This window comes from Triturus cristatus, chromosome 8, assembly GCF_964204655.1.
Source record: "Triturus cristatus chromosome 8, aTriCri1.1, whole genome shotgun sequence".
Classification (NCBI taxonomy): domain Eukaryota; kingdom Metazoa; phylum Chordata; class Amphibia; order Caudata; family Salamandridae; genus Triturus; species Triturus cristatus.
In genome coordinates this window covers 264,518,375-264,542,507 of record NC_140591.1, presented here as the reverse complement: position 1 = coordinate 264,542,507, position 24,133 = coordinate 264,518,375, and the positions used below count along the sequence as shown (strand labels likewise).

General features: G+C 42.1%; 1 protein-coding gene across 5 annotated transcripts in view; it reads right to left on the bottom strand.

The window, feature by feature from the left end:
* Positions 1-578: 578 nt before the first annotated feature.
* Positions 579-24,133, bottom strand: part of AASDHPPT (aminoadipate-semialdehyde dehydrogenase-phosphopantetheinyl transferase) — a 301,142-nt gene continuing 277,587 nt past the window's right edge. For 2 of the 5 annotated variants that reach the window (XR_014967670.1, XM_085621482.1), the window contains 2 exons: positions 14,296-14,347; positions 579-1,270 (listed from right to left, as the gene is read on the bottom strand). Coding sequence is in view for 2 of the 5 variants with exons in the window: in XM_085621482.1 (XP_085477608.1) it covers positions 14,344-14,347 (4 nt within the window). In the remaining 3 variants the exon portion in view is untranslated. The remainder of the gene's footprint in view (positions 1,271-14,295; positions 14,348-24,133) is intronic. The other 3 variants (XR_014967671.1, XR_014967669.1, XM_085621481.1) reach the window with 2 other exon arrangements.

The following is a 24,133-nucleotide window of genomic DNA, read 5'->3' as shown; positions in this document are numbered from 1 at the left end:
CCATCTGTGGAAAACGACTGCTGCACCCAAAGTTCTACTACACCTGACAGCCAATCCAGACTGTTACACAGCATGAGACCAGCACCAGGATTGGCGTGAGTAGGCAAACTCAAAGGTAATTAAGTTGCTGGAGGTCCGTAGTTTTGGGCAACCCCCACTCACTCAATGAGTAGTACAGAGAACCCTGTACTGCGCATGTCGGTTTGGCCAGCGAAAGGCACCTGGTCAACCTGACATGCACACTTTGCGATGCGCTCTCAGTTCTACTTGCAATCATCATCACATCTCGTGTCCTCCACCAAATATCAATGTGCCCCACCCCCCTTGTCGGCTTCTGCTGCAGTCGGGCTGACTGACTCACATGAATGGAATGATTATGTAAATAAAGTCTCTTGATCATTATATTTATTTTGCTGCAGGCAGGGCAAATATAAGTGGGGCAATACGCCGGCACCCTAAGGCAGAAACGGCTACTGATTTGAACAGTGTCATTTAGACAAATAAACAAACTACTCACCCATAGTGATGTATAGTAATAAAAAAACTAAAGTCAAAAACTTAGATATACAATAGCAGTATTTCATTTACTTTCAAAGTACATTATGGGATATTTAATGTAACAAAATCTACAACAAATAGAAGAACAAATAAATGTAATAGTAAATGTCATAAATACAGTCAACATACAACCAAGAATAAATCACTAAGGTCTTGTCAATCTATTTCTACACTGAAAATTCACCTCCAGAAAGTGACTATTCTGGAAGGGAAGGTCCAGAAGACATACACACAGTGTCATCTTAACGCATGGGCACGCTGGGCAGTTGTCGGGGAAGCATTTTGGCCCCATGCAGACCAGAATTTAACATTAATTTTCTGTTAAACATTTATATTCCTGCGAGTGGTTCTGTAGGCAGGGCCCAGTGCACAGCTTTGCCCGGGGGCCTATAATGCTGTTAAGATGGCCCTGCATACACATGTATGTAGATGACCCAAATGATACTGGAGCCAGGCCAGTCAAATACATTCTGAAAATATAAGTCAGGCAGTTATGGACCATAGAAAGACAGCAGAAGAAAGGTGGGAGGACATCACACCAACTGTTGCACAGGAACCTGCAGTGAGGCCAGATCACCTGTGGGGAAGTTATTGGCTTGGCACTCGTCATCCTCAAAACACTCAACCTTAATCACTTGTTCCAAATGTTGTGAGTCCTGCAGACCAGCAACTCTTTGGAGGTTTAGAATCCTCTAAGGTCAAGGTTCAGTGCCTGCAACAGAAGCAGATCAAAATTATTAATCAAAAACTGGTAACCCCGAAAAAACATAACTGCGTATGAAAATGTCACAAGTAACCTAGCTGCCAAACAGATGGCACTTAATGACAATTTATCTAATTTCATAGATACTATCAAGTCCTTTTGTCAACAACTACACTGTGAAAGCATGCAGCAAAGGCATAGGGAGTGCCATACATCATTCTGCATTGATGGGCTAACTCATGGCATCAATTGCCTGGCACATTCTACAACCACCTTATCTCATTGCACCGTTAGCATACAGGTGGAATGTGGCAAAAGCCCTAATGCAAGTAACAAATGCAGAGGAGACAATGCAAACAATTAGCATTGCAAGTGGCACACGTGCTGGAGTAGGAGAAAGTGAGGAGCAATCGAGTGTCAGCAGTATTTCAGTAACAGTTTAAATATGTAGCAAAGCAGGAGTTGCAGTGGTACTGCTGAAATTGTTGGAGCTAAAACATCAGCTCGCAATAAATGCGAGCCTTACAAAGAGTGTACTGTAACATCCTGACCTAGCATTTCACTTTCAAATTTTTGTTTTCTCCAGCAAAACGCCTGCAAAGAGAAGTATCTTTGCCGATGTACCATTTTTTACCTGAAAATAAAGGTATATTTAATTATACAACATACACATGTTGTTTTTGATTCTTTATGTAAGACTGAATGCATGTACAAACTTATGTTGAAAAAAAAGATTGGATCATGTTGGCACATCTCAAACGCCCTTCTGCAGCACAGGTTTCTTCTTGTGTGGATGGTGGTGGGATTGAATCTCCTTCCTGATCTTGACAGTGTTACAGCTAGTCCCATATTTGTAGCAATATTGTGCAGAATAGCACATTTTGGACAATCTTACAACTGAACTCTGGAGAGTATTGCAGGATACCTCCACTTTTGTGCAGACATCTAAATTGACTTTTTATGATTCCAAATGTGCATTTTATGACGCCTCTGGTTCTACTGTGTACCTCATTGTACCGACGTTCATTGGGAGTTGTAGTGGATAGATATGGTGTCATTAACTGTGGCCTTTAGGCAAACACACTAAAACATATTTAGCTATGGAATCAAAAACACATTTATACTATATTCTATGTAACTCTATGCATATTTACCCAATAAATACCGGTCATCAAAAGCTCTTCTTTGTAGCCTTTGGTAAATTCACTATGTCGGAACATGAAAGAGTCATGGGTGCTCCCTGCAATTCCTGTGTATTACTGGGTAAATATATAGGATATAGGTCCTAACGCGCTTTAACATTGCATCGAGGAATGCACAGAAAAAATGAGAAAGGGCGCTCTGTGACACATCACCAGCTGCTGCAATGACACCTTAGTAGCTACCAGAGGGCCAAAGATGCAAACGACACAAAACCTGCACATGGGTGGGAATGGACGTACTGCGCAAGGTGTGTCTCTCGAGCTGTGGAGGATTTAAATCAGCTATGAGCTCCAGGATAACGGCGCTACTAAGCCTGTACTTAATAAAATATTATAATCTTCAGTATAAAGATCCTCTCCTGTTTTCCTCCCTTTCTCTGCATACCAGCCAGAATATGAATTCTCCATGCCATCACATACAGAGCAGCCATTTTGGAAAGCCCCTGACGGATATGGGCCACTTTCATAGTTTGCACACAGTTATTACCTGGTTTGAGTTGGTGGCAAATTGCATACAAAATGGTGTTGTTGAGAATGTAATGAACATAGGAATAGCAAATTGATATTACCAATTTCCTCATAGCGATTCCCTATTTAGAGTTGGTAAAATAATAATTCATAATTAATTCGCAATGCTAAATTTACTGCTGCAAATAGATTTCATACATAGCAAATTACTGTTTTTGCGGCCGGTAACCAGTTTGCGACTGATTACCGATTCACAACTTTTTTGTACATATGTCCAATATTATTAGAAGTCAGGGAATTAAAGTTCTCTGAGAGTGATGCAATGGCACAACTTGAGAGTCGACTGCGGCATCAATCAAATCTCACAATTATAACTGACAGGTTAGATGAATTAGATCAGAAGAAGAAGTTCAGAGAGGGGCAATTCAGAAAAACTTCTGGGGAATTTGAAAAGTAAATTAAAATAAGGATGAATTACAAAACCAGTCCCATAGCTCCAGTTTGAGAATTAGTGGAATACCAGAAAACTTCGAAAATGAATGTGGGACGATTCCTTTCATCGAAAGGCTTACACAAATGCATATATGCCTAACTTCAGCGCCGGCTTCACAATCATAAGGGCACACAAGTTCCCCCTAAATTCTCAATCCCCTCCTAAAACCCACGCACAGTCTTGGCTAACTTTTCAAACTCTCAGTTAAGAGCAAATTCTTCTCAAATTAATGCAGCAAAAATCAACTTGCTCTGCAAAATAATTTTTTCAGGCATGACTATTGCCTCAGCTAAAGGAAGGGAACCTGTTGGATTATTTCAAAAGCAGTTGGGGCTCTGGCTACACTGGTTCAACAATCCATACTGAAAGCCCTCTACAAAGGTTGTTTTCAGGTCTTCACCTCAGCCATAAGGCGCAAGAATTTCTAAAAAGTCTATAAAAGGGCACAAAGAGAGATGTTAGTAAGCAGGGCTTAGATTGTATGAAGAGGTGAGTCTTCAGTTGTCAGTAATTGATGCATGTGAATTAATAGAAAAACAAAAACTGAGAAACCACATTGGAGGAAACCAAATCATGGAAAATCAATTGAAAGGAAAGACAATTTAACAAAGTACAAAAACATCGAAAATTAAAGGAAACATTTTAAGGGAAAGCTAATTTTAAGGAAAAGTCAAAAATGACAATAATATTAGGTGTAGTTAAGGGATAGTGCGAGCTTTTTATGGGAACAGGAATGGGTGATGTTTAGAGCTGAAGGACGGATTTGAAGTGAAGTTATGGCACGGAGGCGTTTTCTATTGTTTAATGATGGGTAGAGTTTAGAGGTGGTGAAGGGCTTTTAGAGTTCAGGAATGGGTGGAGTTTTGGGAGCGTGAGGGTTAGCGATGAGTAGAGGTTATAGCGAGAAAGTTTTAGGGTTCAGGAATGGGTAGAGTTTGGGGTGGTGAGGAGTTTTAAGAGATCATGGATGGGTGAAGGTTGGATGTAGAAAGGGATTTTAGGGTTTAAGGATGGATGGAGTTTAGGGGTGGTGAGGGCAGTTTTATGGTGCATGGATGGCTAGAGTTTAGGCCTAGAATAGACCTTTAGGGATCAGGATCGGTGGTGTTTAGGGCTGCTGAGGTATTTAGGGATCTGGGGTGGATGGTGTTTATGGGTGGTGAGGGGCTTTTAGGGATCTGAGATGCATGTTGTTTAGGATGTTGATGGCTTTTAGGGGTCAGGGAAGGGTGGCGTTTAAGAGTGGTGAGAGCTTATTTAGGGATCAGGAATGGGGTGGGTTTCAGGCAACTAAAGGAGTATTTAGAGTTCAGGATCAAGCACAGTTTCGGAGCACTGAATGGGTTCAGGAATAGTTGGAGTTTAGATTGGGTAGTAGGGGTCATCAAACTAAAAGCATCCAAAGTAATTGTTTGACAATGTAAGAGATATAACCCAGCTACATTACAAGTAAAGATGGCCAACTGATTGGTACCTTCTCCATCTGGCTCCACAGATTGATCAAAATAAATCCTGTCTGGCTCCCAGTCTCCCTCATCTCTTTCATCCTAGACTTCTATTGATGTCTCTAGAACACTCTGAACGAGCAAGAATCCGGTATCAAGGAAATTAACTCCTGAATGCTGGATGGATGCTATGCATGAGAGAGGAAGTAAAGGCCTTGGGACAGAGTGTAAGAGCAGACGTCTGCATGTGGAAACAAATTGGGAAGGGAGAGTTGGAGGAAGGAAGGACATTGAATGATAATGTAGTAGAAGAGTGTGCCTAAGAGAAAGAGGGGACAAATGGGGGAAAGAAAAACATTGTTTGGCAATGTGTAAGAGAAAGGGTGTGTGCAAGAAAAGGAAGAAAGGAACAAAGGGATGAATAACTGAAGGATGTGCAAGAGAGCATATGAGACAGTGTGTACGTGAGAGAAGGAATGGAAAGAATACAGGAAGAAAGGACATTCTGTAGGAAAGTGAACCAGAAGGGGCCTTCATGATAGAATAGAAGAAGAACAATGTGTGAGTTAGTCTAAGCGAAGAGGTGTGCCTGAGAGAAGGATGGGAGGCCATTGTGTGATACAGTAAGAGGTGCATATGAAACCATATGACATTACTTACTCAGTCCATGAACCTTCTGGGAAATACCTGATTTACCAATTGTTAGACCTCTCCGGAGTGACACAGTGTTAGCCGCCATAACCACAAGGGGTGTGTGTGTGTGTGTATATATATATATATATATATATATATATATATATATATATATATATATATATATATATATATATATATATATATATGTTCACTTAACATCATGGTATCCTCATGGTGGGCCCTGTTTTCGAAGGTAGCCCCGAACCATCCTTTCTTATATCACAGGGACCAGGTTTTTACTGCAGGAATAAATATGGCGAAGATTGCATACAGATGCCTTTTCCAATTTACATGAAATATTTGCCTCGGAATGCATCTCGAGTTGCAAGGATGGCTGTGGATCCCATTTAGGGAATTGCAGGAACATCCCTCATCTAAAGTAAAATTCGGTTTTATGGTCACATGGCGGGTTTGCCATACATTTGTTTTTACTAACCATTAAATGAACTTGTTTGGTAGGACCATTATAAGTTTACATTAATTTCAGGGAGAGGTTGGGCTCTTCTCTGTTTGCAGTAATGTATATGTGGTAATTGTGATTATTGGTCAACAAGGTAGGATAGGGATAGTGGTCGACCCTTTCCTTCCATCAGCAAGGGTCAATTCGAGGGATCAGTGGGAGGCAAAGTCATTAGATTTATTAAGGTAGCCAGCAAAGAATAAAACAAAACGAAAACTCAATTGTATGAACTGGGCACATTGTCAAAACAAATGATACCCTATCCAGTTTAAAAAGAAGTAATCAAATAACAGGATGATTGAGAAAAACACACACATGCTTGTGTGCTCAGAGAAAGAGCCCAAAAATTGTGAACGTCGATCAAGTTAATTTTAAGTTAAAACAACCAACAAGTGCAATTAGTGCTAAGTAAGTTCAAGTGAGCTTGCAGTAAAATAGAGCTCTAAAGCAATAATTATTAAGCAAATTATTCAAAATATGAGCAAATTCACCACAAGGAAGTGCTCTAAAAATATTGGAAAAGAGCAGCGCAGGCCAATAGAGATTGGAGCAGAATGAAGCCGAATTAACAAAGAAACCCCCTGACAGTAATTCAAGTTTATTTATACGTTGTAAACAATACACATTACACAAAACAAATTGTGACATTTTGAAATGCATCACATCCAGTCATCAACCAATTTAGGAAACAAGGTGTTACATGAAAATAAAAACATTTCTCTTCCTTTCCATCTGGACACGTATCATTAGAATATAATTACATGCGAGTGCAGGTATTCATTATTCATGTAATCTTTTCCTCCAAAAGAAAACATCATCTTTAAAATACATTGCATGAATTAATTTCTTGCACATTGTCACATGCTCTCCCTGCAATATTCTTTCTGCACATTTCTTTGTGTAAGAAACTCCCCCAGCCTTCACCCTTGCAACTTTATGCAGAAACCAGTAGCAGGACCAGCAGATGAAAATTGATTCACAATATTTTTCTGCTTTACAGAGCGAAACAATCATGCACATTTTTTTGTTGGGCGTTATTTAAAGGCCTACACTTAGCAACACAAATATAATATCAAAGTGCATGATTAATTTGTTAATTAGCTTTCTCATAGAGAGAAAATCCATGAAGGCGATGGCTCCACAACAGGGCAACAACTGATAAAATGAGAGGGCTATTCATGGCATGAGTCACACCATCAGCAAGAAGGACTTTGTATTCTGTGACTTAACTCTTAATCATGAACTGGAGAATCAAAAGGGTATTTATGGACATAGGGCAGTAGAGAGTAGAGTGAGTATTTGTGGCACGAGGAGTTGACAAAGATTCTATCTTTAGTGAGCGTGGTCCCGGAATGAAGCAAAACTGGGGCTGCGAAGATGCAATCCAAGGAAAATGGGGACCGCAAAGAACAGATAGGAGGGAGGAGCAGAAGGAAGGAGAGAGTATCTGTGGAAAATGTGTAGCACTGAGAAGTTAAGATATATGTAAAGAGAGGAATCCACGACGTGGAAAGATTTATGAATAAAGAGAGAGGGGTGGAAGAGAGCGCATCTGTTATGAGTGTGGTAGTCGAGAGTGTATCTGTGGAAAAGGTGACACCCCTGCAGTATTGCAGAGCCCCACAATAGGGCTCTAGAGTGGAAAGTATGGCCCTCCTGTGCAAGCAGGAGGAAGGATACCCTGGCATGAGAAAGTAGGCAGTGCGAGGGGAGTGATTTTTCCACAAAGAAAACTGTTTTCCAGGTGGAGAAAAAATGCGGACCAAAATTAAGTTGTTCGTTTTACCCAAGCACTATATTTAAGGATTTCTCCACAATAATTATCCTAAATATGGGTAGGCCTAGAAACCAAAAATGCAGTACCTTTTATAAAGCGATTTCACAAATGTATGCAAATCAATGAGCAGATTAACTAATTTTATAGGAAGCAGCCCCCCTAGTGACTATCTCACTATCACTCATCAAAAATGTTTAAAGTCACCTTTATACTTGTGACCTCTACATTTACAAAAGGTATCCTGGTTTGGAACTGTGTGCGCCTGTCTTGTCAGCATTAGTAGTTTATTTGCTTAAAGAAAAAGCTGCCTTTACCATCTTCTATTTGAAAACTCTCGGCATGTACTGGCCTTACTCAGGGGCAGCCTGGTTAGCATCTGGCACGTCTGGTCTCTCTGGCCCATTCCTTGAGATCCCTGGTCGCAGGGGGATGAACCCTTCAGAAAATAAAGGGCTGTGGGACTTATAAATTATTGTCTCGACACCTCAGCAGCTAATAGGCAGTTGTGAAAGGTCTCAGAGTGGAATAAGAGATGAAGCCTGTGATGTCCTCAGGACCCCATGGTGTGGGTTTGCACTATCTACCTCCTGGCATTTGGAAGACTCAACATTTAGGACAACATGTAAATTCGTTTTACACAATTAATTTGCAATGGAACTGTTATGTTGTCAAAAATCTTGTCTTGGATAATTTCTGACAGTTCTGCTATCTACTCCAGCTATTTACACCACAATCAGCAATAAGTCAGTTTTCTGCAGATACTCCATAATGGGTTCTGCCCCATTAGTTCTGAACTTGTTAGTGATATATCGTTGTTTTATTTTCGCTGTGGTCACACAAGTATGTGTTAGACTCATATCAGCTTATCAATTGCAATCGATCCACTGACCTTCCCTTGAAGAGAACTGTAATATTACTAATGGTGCTACTAGCCTTTCCCCTCAGGCACAAGTCTTTGTTCATTGGCTTGCTCTTCTTTCTCCAGTTTCAGATACATTCTCTTACAATGACCTAGATGAATGAATGAGCTAGCAGTCTGACATCTTGCTATGTCCTTTTTCATTATATGAGTTAGTGAACATTGGGGGTCATTACGATGGCGGACGGACTTCTGTCCGTCCGCCATCGTGCCGGTGCTTGGGACCGTCTGCCTAGATTGCGGTGGTCCCGCACACACGATTATGATGCGACTGCCACCGTAGCGGGCCCCCAACACAAGGGGGCCCGCTACGGGCCTCCAAATGCAATCCCCGCCAGCCTGTGAATGGAGGTTTCATGGCCATACACCGGCTGGTGGGGAGGTATCATCGTAATATGGCGTACGGTGAATGCTAGGCACCGCCACCATATTGTTGATGCAGGCAATCATAACGCCATCGTAATCAGCCCCATAGTTACATAAGGTATAGTTTACTTTTGGTTACTTTTGTTTGTTACTTCCTTGCTGTATTCCTTTCTGTACTGATCATTTTGACTTAACATAATGGATTATTCTTCAAGATGGTTCTGGAATAATGTGTTGATCCAGTGGCATTTGCAAGAAGCTGCTGCTGGTGCCAGTGGTGACTCCCTGGTGTGGTTCCAATAGAGGTTTCCTTTACCCACTCAATTGCATTTAATATTAATTACATTTCTAAAGTCGAAATAGATGCCAGGATGTACCCTAGCTTCAGGGCTCCTTACATCATAGAATGAAATATATAAAGGATAAAATAATAAACCAGGCATAGAATCAACTATGAGCTGCACACACCATGCAGTTTCAACACCCTCCTAAAACAACTCAAACAGCTAATATACCGTATGAATATAGGCACTTGAATCCTTGATGTGGCATCTGCCACCTGCTGACTCTTACCTCTAAGCTTCTTAATTAACACACAGTTTCAGGTCTATTGCTAAATGAAGGGTCCTCAAAGAATTGCTGAAAGTAATACCCTTAGAGAAGTGTTGACGTCCCTGCCTGTGAATCACCTTCCATATTATACAAAGGGTGCAGAGACAGAATAATGAGTAAAAAATATCAATTTGCACAAATAGGCATGTTGTGCATTGCCATGCACAACGTGGCAGGCACCATGTGGTACCGCACGCTACCCCCCAAGTGCTTGCCCCTCACCCCCTCGGGGGCCTGCAACAGGCCCCGAAAGAAAATACACCGCCAGCCTTTCCATGGCGGCGAAGCCACCAGGGAAAGGCCTGTGATACCCAGCATCATAATATGGATGGGCTTATTATGCCCCAGCTCCACCCAGCCGGCAATCGGAAAGATTGCCTACCAGCAGAAAAGCGGCAGACAGACTTTCCGTCCGCCACGATACTCCACGCCATAATGAGATGGCGGGGGTAAACCTATTTGGGATGGCGGGCGGATCGCCAACGCCGAGCCTGCGGTGGCGATCCGCCCGCCATCCTAATGACCCCCTAAGTATTTTCCAGTGTCCTCCCTGCCGAGAGTAGTTGTTGATTATTGCCAATCCCAAAGGGGTGAGTGTCATATCTTTTTTTGCTACCACGGTGGTTGTTGTTCCACCGCACTTTTTTAATGAGCTAATTAACAATTAGCTCTTTTTAACTAACATTCTTGACACTTTTTATTAATAATATATCAAAAAGGGTTTAATGCATGCCATATCTCGAGGGAACACTCCACGTTGCTTATGGTTTACTTTGGACTATATCGATGATTTATATGTCTAATGTATAATATTTTTTTTTATAGGTCAGTCATCCAAATTCAGGTACCACACTGTAGGTGAAAGGTTTGGTCACATTACCAGACAACCAACCACTCTGTAGAAAGCTTTTTAGAACTTTGGGCCTGACAAATTCCCACTAAATCTGAGGACTATTCAGGCAAGAAACATGTTGATCACTTGAATTTGCGCCATCCCTGAAACATTACTTCAGCAGTGATCCACCCTGTTTTTAATTGGGTTGGAAGTCTCGGTGATTAAAATAATTTTCTGGAGAACTTCCATATCCCTTTTTAAATCACTACTAAGAGCACTCACTTGCATCACATCCGTCTACACACCAAGGCCCCATGACCACACAGCACCCAATGGCACTTTGGAATAAAAGATCTCCGGCAAAGAGACCCTCATTGGGAGCCCATCAGGTATTGCAGCACCGACCTGATGAGGAGCATGGCCTATGATGAAGCATGACACCCGGCCGGTGTGTGAGGGCCCTAATTCAAATAGGAGGAATCCCTCATTCCTCCTATAACTTTTGGACTGTGGACCACCCAGTCCTGTTGTCCTCTCCATCTCCCCTCTTTAGGAACTGCATACCTTCTTGTATTGATTATTGGCCAGATTGTTAACACCACTGGACCCTTTATGGAGGTCCAATAGAATTCGTGTTTCATCAACAGGCACCAAAACTATGGGATGTTATGATCCCTGCCAGAAGGATCATGTACATGTTAAATAACAACATATAGCTGATCCCTGTGGTGCATCACATTGGAAGGGATAGCCCCTAGACATCAACTGATCTAAATAATCTCATAGAAACAATATTAAAAAGCCAGAATCCAATCCATAGCCCAAGCATTACCCAATCTCTTATTCAAACCTGATAAGGGGCAGCAGTCCATGATCGATGTTGTCAAAAGACACTGGTAAATGTGCCAGCTTGACCCCTTTCCCCGGCCTACAATATTTTGATTGCTTATGGCAAGAATGTCACTTTTTGATTAAACTATTGTATCCCTGATCAGGAAATATTTGTACCCAACATATCAAGCCCTCAATCATCATCAACAATTAGGTTGGCACATCATTGAAACCATTATACAGTATGCAGTCGGCAATTATCATTAAATCACAGTGCTCCTTTGGATGCTTTGCCTCCAGAAGGAGCTTGAAACTCCTTAACGACTCCATTTAATGCGCCTCCTAGGAAGACTGATAGTCTTCTAAGTCAACCAGTGCCTTATCTTTTAAAGAGTTCCCCTATTCATTCCTATTTTTGGTACATGTTATTTCACAAGAAATAGTATGACTGATCAGTTGATCAGTTGATCTAGTCACCATGAACCTCTTACCCCCCATTCTCCCTCAGCCTCAACCACCCCACCACTTCGATTCTTGCCTTATTTAATCCAATGCGTTGGCATGAATACCACTGCCCCAACCACTGACAGCTGAACAACAAATGTGTTGTCCATCTCTGAATGTTTCCATTGGCTGCAACTGTGCCTCAACACAGGATAGGCTGTCACACATTGTTCTCAGATTCTACCCATCTCCAAGCATATCTGGGGATTACCTCTGGCCAGAAGCATTCTCAGTTAGTCAATCATTGATTATGTCTCATAGAGATAAAAGTAGTTGTGTGCTCAGTGTTAAAAAAAGGTTGAGATACTAACCAGAATATGAACATATAAATTAGAGATTGTCAACATCCTCACAGATGAGCGCCTAATCAGATGAACAATGCATGGGGATTAGCCATTCAGAAGGTGCTTTAGGAAGAGCAATTTCTTTACTGCCTCTTGGGAGATCCATTGATGACAATGGAATAGCTCTGAGCCAGCAATGGCTGTCACAAACCCTTTGCTCAAACATTCCAGTGTTTGTATTTCCGTTTATCCCTTTTTAATTGAAAACATTCTACCCTAAGTGGATGGAATGAGCTAGTGGCATTCTTTTTTAGGTTATATCGATTGTTAAAGGCCTTTTGCTCATTACAAGCCCTCGCCTGCAGCTCAGGCCTATAACTGGATTCATTAACAACCAATTTAGCCCTTGGCAGGAAGTTATAATACTATAACAGAGAAGCTGTTTACCTTCCATTCTTTCATGTTTTCGGGCCTTAATTCTTCACATTTTTTAAAATATTTTCTAAACGTTTATTAAGTGGGCTGGAACAAAATTTGGTAAACCTTCCCTCCCCATCTCGTAAATGTGTTTCCCCAGATGTAAGATCATGTTGTCAGGCAATTTGATATGTGTTTCCTTTTCAAGAAGAGTGTGAAAGTGCATGCTTCACATGCCCCTCTAGTTATCCCACCATCTAAAGCTCATACATTCCAAGGTCAGGCCCCCTTTCTAGCAGCCTTACAGACATTTGCTCGTTAACACAGGAATGCTGAGCCAACCTCTTGCTTGCTCTCCAGCCACTGGTCCTCCTTTGCCCTTCAATATAAACTACAATAATTTGTATTTCTTGGATTCAGATTTGTGGTGCTTCCTATGCCCGGTGCCCATCGTTTCCAGCTACTGCTTAAAAGTCTACTCCAGAGACTGTTAGAAATGGGGTCTCTAGTTGGCAGAGGTTTGCACCCTGTCCAAGTAGGGACCACCACTCTAGTCAGGGTAAGTCAGATACACACCCTGAATTAACCTGTTCTCTCCTTCTGGTAGCTTGGCACACAGCAGTCAGGATTAACTTTAGAGACAATGTGTAAAATACACACATTAATTACATTGACATAGTGAAACTACCACAAAAAGACTCCACACCAGTTTAGAAAAATAGAAAATATTTATCAGATTAAAACAAGACCAAAACGACATAACTCCAATAAGTAGAAGTCAAGATATGAATTTTTAAAAATTAAAACCAAAAACAGTGCTTAGAAGTCAAGAGCGCTAAAGGGTTACTTGAAGTCGTGCTAGACAAAGCCAAATCGGAAAAGTCAAGCTGACCGCGATAGAGCACGGGCCAGATACAGTTCCAAACAAGTCCCGCTGAAGTTTTACCTTTTTACGTCGAGCCAAGAGTCCCATTTGCAGGGAAAGAGTTAACTGGGAGCACAATGAGCATCGCATATGGTATGTTACTTTACAAGGGGCTTAAAAGTAAATCAAATATGTGAAACAGGTATCAACCAATTGTACCATGTTTAGAGGAGAGAGCATATGCCCTTTAGCACTAGTTAGCAGTGGTAATATGCCCAGAGTCCTAAAGCCAACAAAAAGAAGGTCAGAAAAATAGGAGGAGGAAAGCAAAAAGTTTGAGGTAACCCTGCAAGAGGGCCATTTCCAAGAGTGACCATGGAGGCTTCTCTATTCCTGCTCAAACCGACAACCAAAAGCATGAAGAACTAGTGCTTAATAAGGGAACTGAGGTTCTTATGGGGTAATGCATGCAGCCTGTATTTAATCATATTTTTATAAGCAAATGATGAGTTCCCAGATGAACAGTTTAATCTACGTCCATTAGCATCCGCTTCGAGCCCCATGCACCACAAGAAACCTAAGTCTTCCCCTGTTTAGTTATTCCATAATAGAGATTGCAGCCTCCATCCATCACCACCTCAGAACTAGCTGATGCCTAGTACCCCTAAAACCTTGAACAAGGCCTAAAAGTAAAAAGCAAGTGCACAGCATACACAATTGGCCTCATAAATTTGTTAGTATATTTTGTCTGCAGGAATAAGCACTCACTTTGGGGAGGGATTGCATGCAATGGTTGCTAGATTAGCACTTGCAATTAAATGGTCAACTGTCTGAATTCTTGATTTTTCAATTGTACTTACCTAACAGACGCATTATTCTGCCTTTGTTTTCTTGTCTTCATGTGATTTTTAGCTGCAAAACAACATTCACCTCTTAAAAGTCTACATATTTGGTGTAGTTCAGTGCTTCACAAACATTTTAGAAACAAAACCCACTTTTTAGTACGAAAAACGTTTGCGACCCATCTGTCTTTAATGGACAAGAGACGGGTGATTTTTAAATGTAACTAAAGCATCATGTGGTAGTGGATTTTCATACTGCTGTTTAAATGGTCACTAAATTTGCACAGAAATACAGTTTTACTGATAAACCTACAATGCACACAAATGATGATGTCGGGAAATCGGGTTTGAGTAAGTATTTATTATTCGTGCATCACCAAGTAAAGTGTCTTGATTTGTTCTGATCCTATTAACAATGTGTTTCTTTTTTGCTTTACTAACTTCTGAATGCGTACAGTTCATTTACAGGCATTTACATGTTGTGTTGTGTTGTGTTGTAAAAAAAACTTACTTCTACAGCCTTTTCTTTCATACTTCATGTACCCTAGTAAGACTGTCACATAATTCACTTTACTTTTTTTTCTCCGACTGAAAAGAGTAAGGAATATGTAAATACCAGGCCCCATGTTATAAAACATAAGCAGCCGAAGATATAGCTGACATTTGACCTCACTCTTTGAAGCGAGGGTGACAAGATAAATACAGAATTTAAAGGCATCTTTATTTATTGCTTGGACATTTGGGGACCCCACAAAAATCGGTTTGGGACCCACCAGTTGGGGAAACACTGCTGTAGACTGTTCTGTGCCCTCTGCTTTGGCTCCCACATGCTTAATGGTCAATTTTCTTACAAGCAGCATGGGTGGACAGCCAAGGGCTTGCCAGCACGCACAACAGACATCTTATAGCACCAGAATCCCATGGCAGTAAACTCTAAAGAGGCAAGTCCTCAATCCTTTCCTAAAGGCCAGTAGGTTCTCTAGCTGTCACAGTTTCAAGGGGAGGGGATGTCAAGCTTTCTCAAGCTAAGCTATACAAGCTCTGCCTCCTGGCCTCACTTTTTCACAGTAGGTTCAAGGGGCAGATCCTCTTGGCTAGAATACAAAATACAAGATTAACATTCAGTCTAAGCTTCTACCTTAGAAAGTGGGGTTTTGAGGCAAAGACTACTTTAGGGTCGGGCAAAATGTCTTCTATAATCGTGTTTTATGCTTTTACAGGTATCCAGCTGTGCTCCTGAAAGTTACCTGTGCTTCTTCTCGCCCTACTTCAATAGCGTTCGGGCTGCTGATTTTGCAAAATGATATTGTTGTTGGCTCAGTCAGGGTTCTCACTACATGTTCCATTCGTGGAGTCAAGTCTCCACAAGACCATCCCTGGTACTTACTGTAGCTTGTGGTAGTGATTAGAGGTGCATGAAAAAAGTTGTGAAAATGATGTGAACTTTCATATAACTCACATAAAATGTCAAGTGAGATAATGACAGGAGACTGGGCTGAGCAGGAAAGGTATCTCATTGAGACTCAAACCAGACTCTCACAATCAAAAAATAAAGTGCAAGATTTTATGAATTTTACTAATTTTGTAAATTTCGCAGCAGTAATTACAATTTTGCGTGGGCAGAGTTGTGATTTTACAATGGCAGAATTTCCCTCACGATCATAAAATAAGAAAAGCCTTTCTAGATTACATTCTGGAGTGTTTTATGTTCAGGTATATTACCCGGCACGTCTAGAGAATGATTCTGCACACATAGCGCATCTGTACTGTATTGAGCTCCATCACCTCCTGTGTGGTTCTTGCACTGACCTGATAATATTACTTTTTTCCTGCCTGTCAAGGGACTTGCCTTGGTAGGACATCAGTGCAAACACCAAAAAAAGATTCATGCTGCCCCCGACTCACCTCCAGAGGTCAATAGAGAAGGCTATAGTGCAGCAGCGCTCCTCCGCTAAGGCGAGCGTCGCGCCACTGCTCTTGGAGCAGTGCAAAGGAAAAATAAAATGGTAATAACAGACTGTTATTATCATTTTATTTTTAGTGGAGATTGGAGCCTGGTTAGGGCAGCGCAGGGCTGGGCTCGCCGAGTCAGAGGGAGGAGGAGTGATGTAACGTGCACCTTAAGTGCTCAAGACGGTTTGGCCGGCCACACCCTTATGCGCACTCAGCATGTTCTCGACCCATTGCACAGCCTGGGTGGAGAACATGCACAGGCTCCCACTTTGTGTCTGAGCGCTGAACCATGGCACTCAAACTATTCACAAGGCTGCTGTCATGCTGGTGACAGCAGCGTCATGATTGGCTAGGGGAGTCTTGGAGCCTATGTACTGCCGGGCGCCAGGAGAACAATGAGGACAGAGGAGAGGAGGCAGCTGGTGACTGGCGACAAGCAGGTCTTCTTTTCTTTTTTTCCAACCCACCCCCCTAACACCCACCCCCACCACAGTTCCCTACCAGCCGCCACAGATACAATGGTCACTCTAGCATGAAAACAATCATCAGGTTCTGCAATAGCGTGGGTATTCAACGGTGCTGGGGATCAAGGTGCACTGCATGGTTCCTATCTATATGACTGGAAAGCCGTTTAGAAGGTGTGAAAGAATTATTCCCAAGCCCATCTTTAGTACCACATATTCATGCATACTGCAAGTGAGTTTTACTTACTATTAATATATAGCAATTAATAAAGTAAAGCATTATTTACCGTCCAAGTTTTGTTTGATTGTGTGATTAGCTAAAATATTTAGCAGCATTGTCTAGAGCATGGGTACTCACAAACATTTCCCCAGGGGCCTCAAAGTTTGGTCTGTGATATGATCAAGGGCCACATTGTAGGGGTTGTTGGAAAGGTGGGCGCAAGGGAAGTAAGGCATATACATCTAGTTTCTGAATTGCACAATTTGAAACCAAAAATTTAGGATTAATCCAGGCTTTCCATTTAACCAAATTGTGTCATCCTAGTCAATTGTTTTATTTCACACTCTCCTTTTTCTTCATTATTACATATGAGGACCTCAAAATACATGACTTCAGGATGGGTGTTGTACAAAACCTTCTCCTGTCTTTGATTTAATAAACTATAATTTTGTTCATGTATAATAGAAAGGCAGGCCACACAAAGTGTGCCCATAACAACTGACTTGCCTCTTAATACACCATTGGCATTGTTGTCAGGGTGGGGGGGGAAGAATGAAAGTTTCTAAATTCATGTTTGAAAAATATAACTTAAAAAAGAAATGCTTCTCAATGCACTGATCTAATCTGATATACTAGGGTGAACCAGATCTACATGTTAATAAAATACACTATTTGAATTTTGAACAGAGTTTATCATACTTTTACACTATTACTGCAAGATGTCATTATAAATGGCGGTGGGTCTAAAGTTAAGTGGTGCAGGATATGCTAGGTACTTCATTTCTATAACTTCTATTAACATTTAAGTCAATGCTTGCCTGTTTATTTAACATGTTTTTAATGTTAGCGCTGAGTCAAATAAACAGCCCAGTACTGCTCTTGACCAGGGGGCCACATGCCAAGGTGAGGAGGGCCCCTAGGCTAGTGAGATACTTTGAGTATCACTTGTCTAGAGGTTAACTGCAGTCTTCTGTGATAAAGGTACATATATATGTGGGCTGCTCCTGAGTCTGGGCAAGGAAGGCTCAGGACACAGATGTGGAGGAAATGAAATGCCTTTTATGGCCTTATTCTGAAAACGGTATGCAAAGGTTGGGGCACAGATGTAAAGATTAATTACTCTATATGACCATTTATTACCACTAATCATTATCTGTTGTGCCTGATCAAGAACTAGGGTGACCAAGATACTGACCCTTATCTAAAGCATGTAGTACACATTTGGTGCGGAGTGACAGCATCCGTCTCCCAGGATTGGTGTAGCACCACTATTGATTCCCTGAACTGGCTCTGGTCATCTCTGTTATGAGCACCATAGCTCAGAGTACTGCTGCCCAGTGAAATCCTGTGATTTTTTACTTTGCCATTTTACCCCCCTAAAATTAGTTAGACCGTCATGCCGTGGTTAAGTTTCATGGTTCATTTATAGGTAGTGGTCTCTTGGGGTTTTTTGATACATTCTCTGCAGCACTGGTTCAGGTCCTCAGAGCTATTTCTTCTGCATGCTGATCAGCAGTTAAAACTAAGAACAAATGCGGACAGTTAATAGCTGTCTGGATCTATTGTTTTTAATCATGAGTTGCCTCCGACAGACACCGCTTCGGGGTAGGAACCACCAACAATAGATCGGCAGTTCCGACAACCCCATTAGGATGCGACCGCACATGGTGCGGTCGCTAACTATAATTCTTTAATGGGAGCTTGTGCGGTGGGCCAAAATCGCCCGCAGCACAACCCCCATTGAAAATTAGAAGTTTGTAAACATCCCTGAACCATGTGCAGGGATGTTTAGGAGGGCACCACAGTTGACCAATGTAGAGGGCCAGAGGGCCCTGCTAGGGGCCCTCAAAGTCAGTTTCCGACAGCTAATCCAGGTCAGAAAGGCCGACATGGATTGGCTGTGGGAAACAGACATCATAATCCCGATGGCAGAACCGCCGTCCTTACAGGGATTATGAGAACTTTCCGACTGGCCGACAGGCTCCTTGAGCCCATCGGAACCGCGTCAGATTCCCCCACTGGTTTAAACTCCAACCGAGGTCATCATAATATGGCTGTCAGACTTTAAACCTACCATGTTGGTCAGAAAGCCTCCGACCGACATCGTAATCAGGCCCAAAGGAGCAATTAATATCCCAGTTGGTAAGCTTCAGGGTTATTCAAGGACAGGGAACTGAACTGCTGAGAACATTAGCTGGTTGTGATCAGTCTTCCCAGGTAATCATTTCATCACAGATGTTTAGCCGCTTGTGCTATAATGTTCTAAGTGATAGCATGCATTTGTGGACATGCATTGGCAGCAGATTGTCCTTGGTCCTTCTGTTTTTCAGCGTTGAGCTTTATTTTAATTGACCTACCTTTCCTACTTGTAAATAAGATCTATTTTTCCATATTAATACCAGCTCTGACTGGGCATTAATTTTATTTTGCATGCATAAAGTGGTCCTGCATTATACTGGTCATTCTTGGCATAATCTGAGCATCCTTGGCATGATGGCAGAATTGTCATAGTGGTGCACATTTATGATGTAGGGAGGGCATCTTTGTACTGGCAAGCCCACAACTGGCATAATGCTGACCATCATTGGCATATTGCGGGCATCCTCTGCATCATAATGCCAATTCTTGGCATAATAGCGCGTGTCCTTAACATATTGTAGACAATCATGACATAATTCTGGCCATCCCTGACATACCAGAGGTGGAAGTCCATGAAATGTATTTGACATCCCCTTATTTGATGATAAGACACTGACATATTAGGCAGAATCTGTTCAGATGTGGGAACAGTTCAAGCAGGTAAGTGTTAAAAAAAAGACAGGTCAATGTTTGGGCACAAATGATGCACTTTCTAAAAACAAAACCCTGGAATATTAGGGCACACATTGCGTTTTGTGTGTTTGCAGGTTTGGGGAAATAAGTGTACGGATCCAAATTGAGTAGTATGCACACATCACAAAACGAGTGTATTGTTCCAGAAACAGATATGCTGATGTTTGAGACTAAAATCAATGTTGTTCCAAATTATAGTTAAAGCACATTTTTGGTCAATAGTCTATGCTGAGTTTAGAAGAATTATTCTTGTTCTAGGCTTCAGAGCCCCATTGATATGTAAGCAATAATGATCAAAACATAGTGTTAAATGAAGTGAACAGCAGCTTTGGAGAAGATGTGATACTTTCCCAGCACCAACAAGGATTTTTCCATTGTTAAACCATGGCTGATCTGGTGTTTCCACCTAAATATAGCATTCCTCAACTGTACTTTTATTTTTGATTTGATACCTAGTTCAAGATTGCGAAAGAAGTTCACTGAAACCACCAGTAACAAAAGTATGTTGACCCTCATAATAGAACTCTGCACAAAGCCCAGAAGGCTATTTGGCTCCATCTTTACTCGCCAACTGACTTTTAAATTCGACTTAAAAGAGTGAAGCATAAAAATGTAGTAGCTCTAACCCTTACTGTGCTATATATCAAGAACAAGGAGAGACACATTCTAAGCATACGGGAAAGTCAAGGAAGGAAAATGTCCATACTACTACACTCCTACATGATGGCTGAGAAACATTACATGGCCTCCTTAATAGCATGGCTGCATGTCATGAAGAATTCCAACAGCAATCATGTTAATGATTCCACGTCCAAATTTATGAACTGGCCTCTCAGAGCGGGTACCAAAAGTGGAAAAATTCTTCCTCTCAAGGAATCGACTAGAAAAGTTGAAAAGCTTCAACTACATGGAATAACTTTCACTTCATCCATCACTTGGAGACATCATGTGAGAAAAGGTATTAAGACTGTTTAGGTGCCATTCGGGGACCTGCAGTGATTTGTGAACAAACATAACCTCAAGCCATCATCACAAGAAGAAGATATATTGACGCCCAAGGACGGAAGCACTATGGATTACAACTGTGGAATCTCTCCAAGGAAGCCAGGAAGATCTAGAAAACACAAACACGAAGGAGTGGCCAGAGAAAAATCCTATAGCTATCAAAAATGTTGTCTCGTGCAATTCTACAAGCAGATTGCAGCCACTTTCCCATGCAACCTGCTGCCAGGATGGCGACTGTAAATTTTACCATGAAAATATCAACATCTTCCAAAAACATCTTACCAACATTTGCTGGGAAGATCATGCCACAGCAGTTCAGAACTAAAAGCTCAGGCAACCATAAGGACGAAAGCAGACTAGGCTGCAATTTCAATGAATGTTGCTGCAAGGATGTCTTAACTGCCCATTCACAGCAAGAAAAACATTGGTAAAGGACTGTCACATAAAAAGTCATATGACTGAATAGACAAGATGGATACTCTTTGGTTTGTCCTGTAGCCAGTAATATTCAAAGGTACACTAAAAATCCAACTGTACCTGAAAGAATTCAAAGAGAATGTGTAGAAATGAAGTTGACGCGGTAGGGTAAGTCTATAAGTTTATTCTAATATAGCCCCACACCAGTGGCGCAAGGGGAGATCCTGTATGCCCAAATGAGTTTGAATATGTCCTCTTCCCAGTTGAGGTTGGCATTCCTGGACAATTGTATATTCCCTTTAATGACTCGATCAAAACGTTCAACGAGGCCATTTCCTTCAGGATGGTAGAGTGAGGTTGTGTGATGGGTGATACAATTTCTCTCTAAGAATGACTCGGAGGGATTGGAGGGAGGCATTGGCCTCCCCTAGGGAAGTGGCTATCCCCTTGCGTCTTCGGCTGGTATAACTTAAAGTCCTCCATAGGGTATATTTTGACGCCATATTGTTACACAGACTCGGGAGGCGGCCGGACCCGCAATGCCTCCGGCAGTGTGCACTCACTGGCACACTTTTCCACATCGTATGGGAATGCCCCCACATAAGGGAATACTGGGCCGGCGTCACTAGGCAAATGGCTAGAGTTTGCGACAAGACCATACACCCGTCACCTCGGTTATGCCTGCTAAACATCTGGGAGGCGACGGACCTCACACCAGTCGAGCAAGAATGGGCCACAGGGGGATGGGGGGTAGCCAAAAGGAACATCGCGCAGCGTTGGGGGGTTGGTACAGCCCCGAAGTTAGTGGACTGGGCTAAAGACATGGACTATGCCATGCTAGCGGAGAAAACGGTGATCACAGGGAGGGGGTGCCCGTGAAAATGGGATACCAAATGAGGCAAGTGGAACAGGTATAGGGGTAATATCTGCGTCTCTCCGACAGTTGAACTTAGAAATGAGCAAAAGCAGATACAGGGAAGGGCTGCGCTGGATCAGCAGGAAACTGACTAGGAAGTCCCGAGGGGCGACTGAATGGGGGAACCCGGGATGGGGGATGGTATGGTGGCGACGATATGTGGGGGAAGATCACTGGACAGGGAACAGCAGAGAATAGCTTGGCTGCTGAGTATAGGGGGTTGTGGACTGGTGGTAACGGCTAATGTACACATTTTTGCAATGTCATTGTCAGGGTTATTTTCGCTGTCTTGGTTGTCAATAAAAAGTGTTTTAAAAAAAAAAGAATGACTCGGAGAAGAATTGAGGGCCATTGTCAGTGAGCAAGAACTTAGGTAACCCCTCATTTAAGAATAGCTTGACTAGGCAAAAAATGATCGAAGAGCTATCTGCACTGGGAACAATTTTTAGCACGGGCCATTTGGAGAAATGATCCATGACCACCAGTATGTACTTGATCACACCATCATGACCTTCGATGGGCCTGGTAATGTCCAAACCTATCCTTTCCCATGGCATTCCCGGAGGATTGAGGGGAGAAAGGGGAACTCTGGTGGTTTTCAGGCTCTTGTCCAAGTCGTTGCAGCTCATACAGTCTCTAATCAGGACTTCGATCTGCTTGTCAATTCCAGGCCACCAATAACTGTTTCTAACTCTTTGCTTGGTTTTCGAGATACCTAGGTGACCTACATGGAAAAAGCTGAGGATTGTGTCTCTGAGCGTGATGGGGGCAATTGCTTTACCAATTCTGTACAGTACCCCATTTTCCAAACTTAGTTCATTTCTAATCTCCCAAAAAACTTTGATTTTTTCATCAAGATGCTTTTTCTCAGTCCAGGAACTGTTGATATATTTGCATAACGCAAGTAGGGTGGGATCTTTTGACATGTGTTCTTGCCATTCATCCGCCGTGATCCCGTCCAGGTCTGAGTTGAACAGTAATGCTACTTTCTCAGCTTCTTCCTGGTCGTTTATGACTTCTTCGTGAGGTAGGGGCAGTCTGCTTAAGAAATCAGCTACTTTGTTCCTGACACCAGGCCAGTATTCGACCGTGTAGTTGTATTCCAGTAACTTGACGGATATCTTACTGAGCCTGGGGGAAGCATTCTGCAGGCCAGATGCTGAGAGGATCTTAATCAACGGTTTGTTGTCTGTGCGCAAATGTATGTTGTACCCCCATACATATGCTCTGAAGTAGTTGAGGGCCCAGGAACAGGCAAGTATCTCGCGTTCAATCACCGAGTACCTCTCCTCAGCCGAGGTGAGTGATCTCGACGCAAAGGCTACCACCCACTCATTGTTGTCAGCGTCCTTCTGTGCCAGTACAGCACCAAGCCCTTTGTTGATGGCATCGGTGGTAATGTAGATTTCTGCTTTGGGGTCAAAACCCTTAAGAAAAGGTGCATTGCTAATTTCCTTTTTGATGATGTTAAATGCATTCTGGCATTCCTGGGACCACACAAATGTGGTTTTGTTTTTGAGTAATTGTCTCAAGTTATACGTTATCGAGTAGTATTCAGTTAAGCCGAGAAAGGCTCTTACATCATCTTTGTTGGAGGGAAAGGGAGCTTTAATGATAGCATCAACTAATCCTTGCTAAGGTTTAATGCCTTCATGACTAATGGTGTGGCCAAGGTAAACCATTTTTTTCTGGGAAAATTTGCATTTGTCTAATTCAACAGTTAACCCATGTTTTTTAAATTCTCAAATACCTCCCTGAGACATGCATCATGTTCCATTTGGCTGCTGCCCATGACCAAGTTATCGCCTTGGAAGAACCTTACACCAGCAACGCCCTCAAAGATGGATGCCATGACTCTTTAAAAAAAGCGCTGGGGCTGAGGCCAGTCCAAAAGGTACCCTTGTGAAACGATAACCCGCAAATGGCATTATGAAAGTAGTGTACTGTCTGCTTTCCACATGTAGCAGTACCTGATGGTATGCGGATTTTAAATCTATAATTGAAAACACATGCATGTCTTTTGTAGCATTAAACATTTCACTAATGCGT